Source organism: Mercurialis annua, linkage group LG3, assembly GCF_937616625.2.
Source record: "Mercurialis annua linkage group LG3, ddMerAnnu1.2, whole genome shotgun sequence".
Lineage (NCBI taxonomy): Eukaryota > Viridiplantae > Streptophyta > Magnoliopsida > Malpighiales > Euphorbiaceae > Mercurialis > Mercurialis annua.
Window position 1 is genome coordinate 7,017,952 of NC_065572.1, and position 10,379 is coordinate 7,028,330.

The following is a 10,379-nucleotide window of genomic DNA, read 5'->3' on the forward strand; positions in this document are numbered from 1 at the left end:
AAAAGTTATCGAGCGGTTAATTTTTTTTTTTGATTTTAAAATTTGAAAAGTCAACCAGCATGTCAGAGGGAGGAACTGTTGCTACTGACAGAGGACAGGTCACGTGGGTCGACAGGTGGCGAGGAAAACGCATGCAAACGATTAAATCTTTGGCGGCGCCGCGATTCTGTGTTTTTTTTCCAGAAGGGCCGTGAATGGCGCCGCCATAAAGGTCAGGGGGTTTAGTGAAGCTTTTGAAAGGTGAGGGGGTTTAGGGAAGCTTAGTGCAAAGGTCGAGGACCGTCCATGATTATTAGCCATAGGCCGAAAATGAAGTTTAGGGATGTCAGTGATAAAAAGTCCAAAAGTCAGGGACGACGAATGAAAATAACCTATTAAGAAATATAAGTATTATAGTTATAATGGCATAATTTTTCAATTTTATCTATAAATATGATTAAATGTGACTTTATAAAAAAATTTAATTATTAAATGATGATTAAAAAGTACAAAATTAAATTAATGATAGTCAAATCAATAATTTATAGCCATTTTTATTGTTAAAAAAATCAACAAAGAAATTTTCAAGTATTTCATATAATATACTGCATTTTCTCAAATATTTCATTTGATATTAAATAAAAAAATGTCATGAAAAGGATAATATGAGAAGAAATATAACAAAAAGATAAATAGGACTATTATTTTGAATGGATAAAAGTGGAAAAAGAGACTATAATTTTAGGACAGAGGGAGTATAATTTATTAATATAAGTAAAATTTTATAATGTTATACAAAATAAATTTAATGAAGATTTAAAAATAAATAAAATTTATTGATTTGTTTCAAAGAAAAAGTAATTTATTTTTATAACTTATATTAACTTCATATTACTTAATAAATTAGTATAAGTGAAATTTTACAATTTTTAATACAATAAATTAAATGATTAAACATAAAAAATTCACATCAATAACTTATAAAAATTATTGATAACTAAAACTGTTCAAGTTTTACAAGTTATATATATATATATATATATATATATATATATATATATATATATAAAAGGTTAATTATATATAAAATCACTTTATTTACATGTTTTTTTTATTTTAATCACATTTTTTAAAAACTGTCAAATACAATCACAACCTTTCATTTTTTTTGCAAATCTATCACGAATGTGAAAATTCGGTGCATATTTGTTGACTCGACAACCGGAATGAATAAGAAAAGAGTAAGATGAAAGTAGTTTGTGTTTTAATTAGTACATTAATCAGATTAAGACATTTATTTGGGAGGAAAAAGACACCGAATTTTCTCATCGGTGATAGATTTGCAAAAAAATGAAAGGTGATGATTTTATTTGACACTTTTTAAAGGACGTGATTAAAATAAAAGACGTGTAAAGGTGGTGATTTTATATGAAATTTACTTTATATATAATACCTTGTGTTTATACCAAAATTAAAATAGCCCAAGATTCTAGAGTAAGTCTCAGGAGATAGAAGCTCAGAATCAATTGGCCAAAAGTTCATAATTAATTGGCCAGAAGCTTACACACAATTTGCTTGAAATCCAAAATCTTAGAAGTTTAGGATCTCATATTGTAGCATGTGCTAACAATTGTATCAAAGCGACATTTTTTTGTAGAAGTGGAGAAAGTGATTTTCAATAGAAGTGGAAAAATGGAAAGTGAACGTGAGCAGTTAAGAAGCAGTTTAATCATCTGAGTATTTCTGCAGAAACTCTATAAATAGAAGAAGAAGGCAACGATTATAACCCTCAGCCAAAATTAACAAAAACATAGAAACTCTCAGGAAAATTCAACGTCAAAAGCTTTGGTTTTATGAAATCACTTATACCACAATTATATTTTTCTTGCTTTTCAATATTATTTCAATCGCAATTTTAATTCCAGTACGAGTTTTTATTTTCAATTACATAAGCTTTCTTTCAATTTTTAAACGCCTTCAGGAGATTTTTTTAAGGAATTTGTAAAATTTTATGTCCTTTGAAAATCATTCACAATCGCTTGATTATTTTTCAAAATCTTATTTTGAGGTATAACTCTCTAACACGCTCACACAATCAAAGGCACCAACTGTTTTCTAAAAAATACAGGAAAAAATTGGCACGCCCAGTGAGATTATCAGAAAGATGGCTCCAAGGACTCGCAGTATTTTGGGGAAAATGTATCCGACTCTCAAGAGGAAGACAATGCGCCAACAGCAACGGCCAGAAGGAATCATTCACACTGCAGTTGATGCCTTTTATTGTCTTCCTCCATGAGGTTAAATGTCCTCTTTCGTGAGGGTATTGTCATTCTTCATGAGATTGTTTTTTTTCCTTTATAAGATATGCGGGGTCATTAATAAAAGCGCTTGTCATCTAATTTGAAGAAGATCAACTTCGAAACAGCTTTTAAATTCAATGATTATAATACGTGGTTGGTATTATTTATTTATATGTGAATTTATTACTCATTGCAATATTTATTATTTTACAGATATAACAACACATAAATACTATAGTAGGATGTCTGCAGCATAAAAAAATTGGATCGTTAGAGACAAACTGCAGATTTATATTAGTTGCCATTCGCTTATCATTGTTCTCTGTAGGGGGTGAGCATCGGTCGGTTTGGTTGGATTTTTTTTGTTTTTGATTTGGAAAATTTCCAAACCGAACCGAACTGAACTTTTAGTTTGGAGGTGAAAAACCGAACCGAACCAAACCAAAAATTTTGGTTCGGTACGGTTCGGTTAAAACCGAATTTCACTATTTTTATTTTTAATTTTTTTTTATATTAAAATCATTTGAAATATTAAATAATTAGAGTCTAATAAACTTTCATATATGTTTAAATAACAATTATTAACTCATATATCAACAATAATTAAGATTTAAAGACAAAAAACATATAAATATAAGTATATATGTATATATATTTTATATTAAATTAAGTTCGGTTAATTCGGTTTTTCGGTCGGTTCGGTTTTCAAAACACCCAAACCAAACCGAACACCGAACACCAAACTTTACCTAAAGTAGAAACTGAATCAAACAGTTTTCACCGAAAAACCGAACCAAACAACGAAGTTCGGTTCGGGTTTTTGGTTTGGTTCGGTTCTTGCTCACCCCTAGTTCTCGGTGTTAAGCGGATGTGTAATTGCATGATTCATGAAGTGGATAAAACATCCGTATATTCTTTTTAATTAATAAGGTTTACAAGTATATTGTGTATTTTTTTCTCCATCTTAACAAATATTCCAGTTCTGTCGAAAAAATATTTATGTAAGTTTGACTTATTTGAATTGTTTTAACCTGACATGGAGAACATGTATAATAATTTATCATATTTGGCGTATATAATATGATGCCACGTCAATGGCAACGACGAGCTAATGCATGGCAACGACGACGACAAACTGAAGGCGGTGGTGGCGGCAACTAACTGAGGACAGCTGTGACGGAGAACCGAGGGCAGTAGTGGCGGTAAGCTGATTAGGCGGTGACAAGCTTTACAAAGTGAAGATTAATGGTGGTAGCAGATAATGCAGGAAGAGAAAAAAAATTAGAGTTTGAAAGAAATAAAAGATATGGCAAAATTAACAGAGTATTTTTATAAATATTTTGTCTTTTTATAAAATAGGGTGTAAATTTACCTATTTTAAACAACAAAGTGATTACGAGATCTTTGAACTACTTTGATTGAAAGAACATCAATAACATAATTTTGTCAACAACGATTCAAATCTTTACTCCATAAATATATTTATGAAAAAAATAATGAAATGTACTAAAGATAAATAACACCCACATAGAAAAAATAGAATTTCACAAAGAAAAACAAAAAAATAATTTAATTTATATTTATTGAATACAAATACTAAATACTAAATACTAAATTAATGAAAGAAAATGGTCCATTGCAGATTAATAAAATTGATAGGTGATGGTCAAGTTAAATTTTTTTGATTAGAAATAAGAAGAAAGAAAAAGAGAGAGAGGAGGTGACGGTTAGGATTTTAAAATGATGAATTTCAATCGTATACATATTTTTAAATTCCATAAAATGCATAAAAATAAAAAACAAAAATATTTCCTTATCGGATCTTGTAATGCTATAATCGTGTGGACAACGAAGTGCCAGAAGAAGTTTAAATTTTGAAGGCAATGTAAATCAAATATTGCAATATCCACTTTATATTTATAAAATCCAAGTAGTGCTACCCCATAACATTTTTCAAGCACAATCAAATCTATATAATATCCATGCAAAGGTAACGGTTCTGCAGATCAATGTGGTTAAGCAAGAATAACAACAATATGATGAACACCACCAGCGACACTGTTAATAGCAGCATAGCTGAAAAATGGAGTGTTTTAAGCGGCGAAAATCACTGGAAAGGATTATTAGATCCTCTCGACATTGATCTTCGTCGTTACATTATTCATTACGGCGAAATGGCGCAAGCTACTTACGACGCTTTCAATACTCAGAAAGCTTCAAAATTCGCAGGAGCCAGTCTTTACGCAAAGGGAAATTTCTTTGCTAATGTCGGTTTGAGTAATGGAAATCCGTACAAGTACGAGGTGACGAAATTTTTGTATGCAACTTCACGCATTCATCTTCCGGAGGCGTTTATGATCACGTCTTTATCGAGGGAGGCGTGGAGTAAGGAGTCGAATTGGATGGGGTACGTTGCGGTGGCTACTGATGAGGCCGCGGCGGCTTTGGGGCGGCGAGATATTGTGATTGCTTGGAGAGGTACGGTGCAAACTTTGGAATGGGTTAATAATTTTCAGTTTATTTTAGATTCTGCTCCGAAGGTTTTTGGTGAGTCTAGTGATTGTAAGGTGCATCAAGGTTGGTACTCTATCTATACTTCTGATGATTCGAGATCACCATACAATAGCAAAAGTGCTCGAGATCAGGTAATAGTAATAATATTTGATTAATACCAATCGAGTTATAACTCAAAGATATAAACTTAGTAATATTTTGTTAAGGTCGTAAATTCAGTTTCTTCCACAAGCGCTCATCAAATTAGTTAAATATATTTTTAAAATATCTTACACTTGGGTCTCGTGTCAATCATCATTTTAAAGTGAATATTTTCTACGGATGATCACTATATAAACTTAATTTGATATAAAAAATTTAAAATAGTTTAATCTAAATTTAAAATAGAATTAATTATTTGAACTTCAAAAAATTAATTATAGATTAAACTGTTTATTAATTTATGATAACTTTTTCCTATTTAAGGTTCTTAATGAAGTAAGGAGACTTGTGGAACTATACCAGAACGAAGAAATAAGCATAACAGTATGTGGCCACAGTCTCGGAGCTGCAATAGCAACACTAAACGCAGTCGACATAGTAGAAAATGGATTCAACAAATCCAAATCTTTACCAAACAAACCTTGTCCCGTCACCGCCATCGTCTTCGCCAGCCCTCGGGTTGGCGATGCAGATTTCGAAAAGGCTTTTTCCGGGCACCAAGATCTTCGAGCTTTACGCGTCCGAAATCTACTCGACATTGTCCCTAATTATCCATTCATAGGGTATTCTGATGTAGGAGAAGAGCTGATAATTGATACTACGAAATCTAAGTACCTGAAAAGCCCTGGAAATGTGTCGAGCTGGCATAATTTGGAGTGCTATTTGCATGGAGTAGCGGGAACTCAAGGCCTTGGGTTTATAGGAGGGTTTAGTTTAGAGGTTAATCGTGATATTGCTCTTGTTAATAAAACTTCAGATGTTTTGAAAAATGAGTATCTTGTTCCTGCTTCGTGGCGGGTTCAGAAGAATAAGGGTATGGTGCAACAGCTTGATGGGTCTTGGAAGTTGATGGATCATGAAGAAGATGTTCCTGATCCAGCTTGAAATAAATAGTTTGGATGATTGATTTTTATAATTATTTCTGATATTGTTTGTTTTCTAGTCTCTTTGCATGGGTGAATCAAGTCCACCACGCAGAATTATGAACCATCCATTTAATACGTCATACATGACGTGATTATTTACATGAGCAAATAAATGAAAGACACAATTATTTAATGTGTTTTATTTAGAATTAATATGCCTTTCATTGATTGACTCATGTAAATAATCACGCTACATGTCACGTATTAAATGAATAGTTCATAATTCTATGTGGTGGATTTGGTTCACTTAAGAATATTTTGTTTGCATGTGCTAAAGGTTGATTATTTTGATTAATGTGCCATTTTGTTTCATTTTATTTGTCATTTTTTTATATTTTTCATGTAAATATTATTAATATATAATTATTTTTACGCTAAAGATGAAGGGATAGAATCTATCCGGATAGAACCAGTAATACTAGAGTTAATGACTATGTAAAAGACTAATATATCCTTTTGAATCATCATTTATAAGTACTCCTTGATTTTACGTGTTCCAACATACTCCAACTACATAGCTTTAATTACATAACTTTAATGTCATAAATAGTAACTTTAATGATTGTCATTTATATACTAAATTGGCTTTTACAAACGTACATACTATTCAAATTACTATTTCTTAATGATTATCAAATATATTAAACTGGATATTTTATAATATTAACAATAATATTTAATTTATAAATGCAATTTTTTTAAATACAAATTTCATACTTTTTATATTTTTCTGTAAACTCAATAAATTGATAATTTTATTTATTTATCATGTATATTAATTTTCCACTCCATAAATTTTTAATAATATTTTACAATTAAAATCCTAACAACTTCTATGTTGGTTTTCAATAATTTTAGAATAAATAAATTAATTAATTTAAACACTTTTAAATTTGATTTTCCAAATTCTATCTTATTTATATCTCTTATATTTTATCCAAATGAACCGAGTTCGAACTTGATTTTATGTACTTCAATTTAAATGAATCGAACATGAACATAGTAGTGTTCGGATCGTTTACTTTCATGAACAGCTCGATTAGTTGTTCGTGAACATGCTCATGAACAAGCTCGAAAAAGAGTTTGTGAACAAGCTCAAATAAGAGTTAGTGACTAAGTTCGTTTAGAAACTCAATTAGGAGTTAACGAACTAACTCATATTTAAATTAATTTATATAAATAACTTCTATAATTTCAAAATTACATGATTTAACAAAACTACGTAGTTTTGATATGAGAAACTTATAACCTAATAGCTTTGGACAATGAGTTGTTTTATTTGTCTATAAATTTTATATTGCCTATATTTTTGTTATTTATGCTGGGATAATCTTTTATTGGATTTATCGGTTATAGTTTAGTATGTGTTTGGAAAATATCATTATTAGATATTGTTCTTTTATAATTTATTTAACTAATATTTGTGTTCGTTTAACGGATAAACGAGCCGAGCTCGTGTTCATTCGTTTAGTCGCTAAATAAATGGGCTTGCGATCGAGTTTGTTTAGTACTTATCGAGCTCGTTCACGAGCTTGTTCATGAGCGAACTCGTTTAGTACTTATCGAGCTCGTTCATTGAGCACGTTTACAAGCTTGTTCGTTTAATGGCTAAGTGAATGAACACGAGCTGAACATGTATAATAGTAATTGTATTTTTAATGTTTAGTAAACCCGATGCACAATATTTTAAAAGCCGAATTAGTGGCGGAACCAGTAAAGCCATCAGTTCAACCGGACGGGTGAACTTGTTTAAAAAGTTATAAAAAATATATTTTTGAACACTAGTAATACTATTTTTTTAGTTTAGAGAGTGGATCATTTTGCTTACTGCATTATAAAACAGCAATGCTATTTGTACAGAATCTATCCGGATAAAAACTTTTTTCTCTATTTTCAGTTAAGATTAATTATTCTTTTAACTTTTTTACATGAATTCTAGATCTCAAATATAACTCAAATTAATTTAATTTATGTGTTTTATATTCTCTACAACTTATCTTTTGTAACTATTTTTTTGACTACTTTTAAAATTAAATCTCAATTGTCTCCTTATGAAGCTTGTTTTATCAAAATGAGATTAATACATTGTTTTTTTTAATTTATAACAACCTCAATTTTTTTACAATTTTATTAAATATATTATATATTTAAATTTAATAAAATTAATTAATTGAGACACTAATATAAGCCGGTTTAACGGCCGACTCATGAAAATTAAAGTTGGCCGTTAAGTCAGCTCAAGATCTTAAATTAGTAAGACTAATGACAGAGCCGGTTTGATAGCCGGCTCTTAATTAAAAATCAATTGAATAACCAAATTTTTATTTAGGCTGGTTTAATAGCGGATTTGTAATGTTATGGCCGATTAAAATATATGAATATAAAATTACATAATTTAAAATAAAACAAAAAAATGATAGCAATTCAGTAATTAATTACAATCGAACAAGATTTGTTCATTATTTGCTTTCTACCATTACAAAGAAAACAATGGAGTACTAAAATATCTCCACTGTCAACAAAAATATCGCCACTATCAAAACTAGTGTTGGTTCATTATTCGGCCTATTAAAGAGTCATCATTTATGAGGAACTTTTGTCATTTACCAAGACAATTTGTCTTTTCCAGTACAAATACCTATAAGGATAAAAAAGTAAAACCCAATCACTCGCTACTAATAAAAATTACTTTTATACCACTCTATACGGATAAAGCTATCCATTTACCACTATTCTTATTTTTATTGTTTTTACCATTAATGAGTGTGATATATCAATTAATGAGTAAAATTAGTGTTGTGAATTTTTCTTATTTATATCATATTCTCAAGATAAAGAATAAAGGATATAAACAAATTGTATCAATAGACAGTGTCTTCTAGTTTATCACGAATTAAGGAGAAGAATAATAGAAATTTCATGGATTAAAAATATCAAATGATTACAATGCGTTATAGTAAATTCAACACGTGTCACTCATGAGTTGATTTTAATTTAACGGACATTGATGATTGTATTATTTTGTCCAGAATAAAATTTTTCTACAACCTTGGTTGTAGAAAACTCCTACAACCATTGACATGTCATTCATTGATTGACTTTTTAAATACATTTAATATATCTACAAAGTTATAACTTTAGTTCCTATATTTTATTGGAAGTTATTTTAATTATTTAGAGTGATTTTTTTTATTTTTCCAAATAATATTCAATAAACTATAGTTCTTATTAAGATTTTAGCATGAATGAAACATTAAATTAATAAAAATTAACTCATATATTAATAATAATATAGTTTAAATTTTAATTTACTATTATAACAATTATTTAGAATCATATGAGTAGTTTTTAGTAGCCTATTGATATTTCATACATTTTGTAAAAATAAACTATTAGTAGCCTAACTTATAAAAACTATTATTTCATACATATTGATAATAGTTTGTAAAAATAATAGTTTTTAGTAGCCTAACTTATAAAAAATGTAGGAAATAAAAATGTAACTATGTAAGTATATTAGATGTATTAAAAAAGGCCAATCAACAAGTGTCATATCAATGGTCGTAGGAGTTTCTTACAACCTTAGTTGTAGGAATTTTTTATTCTTTTGTCTATAATACTCTAACTGAATCCTGACTGTGTACTCTTTTTAACTAACTGCTCTATTATCTAATTAACTTTACAAACTGAAATAACAGACTCATGCCTTTGTTCTGTTGTAGTCGAATTTGCTAAATTCTTGAATTCTTCAATATAATTTAATTACCCCCCCCCCTCCTCTCAAGCTGGAGAGTATACATTATGTATGCCTAACTTGTTGATGAAATTTAGAAAGACAGGATGATAAAGGCTTTGTGAATAAGTCAGCAAGTTGCTGATCAGAAGCTACTGGAAATAGAAATAGTAATACAGCTTGTATTTGTTGTCTCACAATATGACAATCAATTTTGTATATTATTCTCTCATGAAATAATGGATTATGAGCCAGAAAACATGCTGATTGATTATCACAATATACTAGGGCTAGTGATGAATTTTGAATCTGCAATTCTTGAATTCATTGAATTTCACAACTTAAATTTGCTAAAGCCCTGTACTCTGCTTCAGTAATGGATTAAAAAACAATTAGCTTGTTTTTTAATCTTCCAAAAAACCAAGGAATCTCCAATGAATACATAAAAACATGTAATTGACCTTCTTGTATCCGGACATGTTGCCCAATCAGAATCTGAAAAAACCTTTATTTTCAAATTATCATTTGCTTAGAAAAATATTTTTTGTCCAAGAGATTTCTTTAGGTATCTTAGTACTCTAGAAATAGCTGCATAATGTTTCTCAATTGGAGAATCCAAGATCTGAGACAATTGTTTTATCACAAAGGATATGTCAGGCCTTGTACTGCAAATATAAATTAACTTCCCAACCAATCTTCTATATGCTTTGTTGTTTGAATAAGGAG

General features: G+C 29.5%; 1 protein-coding gene across 1 annotated transcript; it reads left to right on the forward strand.

Moving 5' to 3' along the window:
- Positions 1 to 4,294: 4,294 nt before the first annotated feature.
- On the forward strand, positions 4,295 to 6,237 carry LOC126673892 (phospholipase A1-IIgamma-like). Its single transcript, XM_050368204.1, has 2 exons — positions 4,295 to 4,924; positions 5,259 to 6,237. The coding sequence occupies exons 1-2, from the start codon at positions 4,316 to 4,318 to the stop codon at positions 5,877 to 5,879; spliced, it is 1,230 nt and encodes a 409-aa protein (XP_050224161.1). The 5' UTR covers positions 4,295 to 4,315; the 3' UTR covers positions 5,880 to 6,237.
- Positions 6,238 to 10,379: the final 4,142 nt, after the last annotated feature.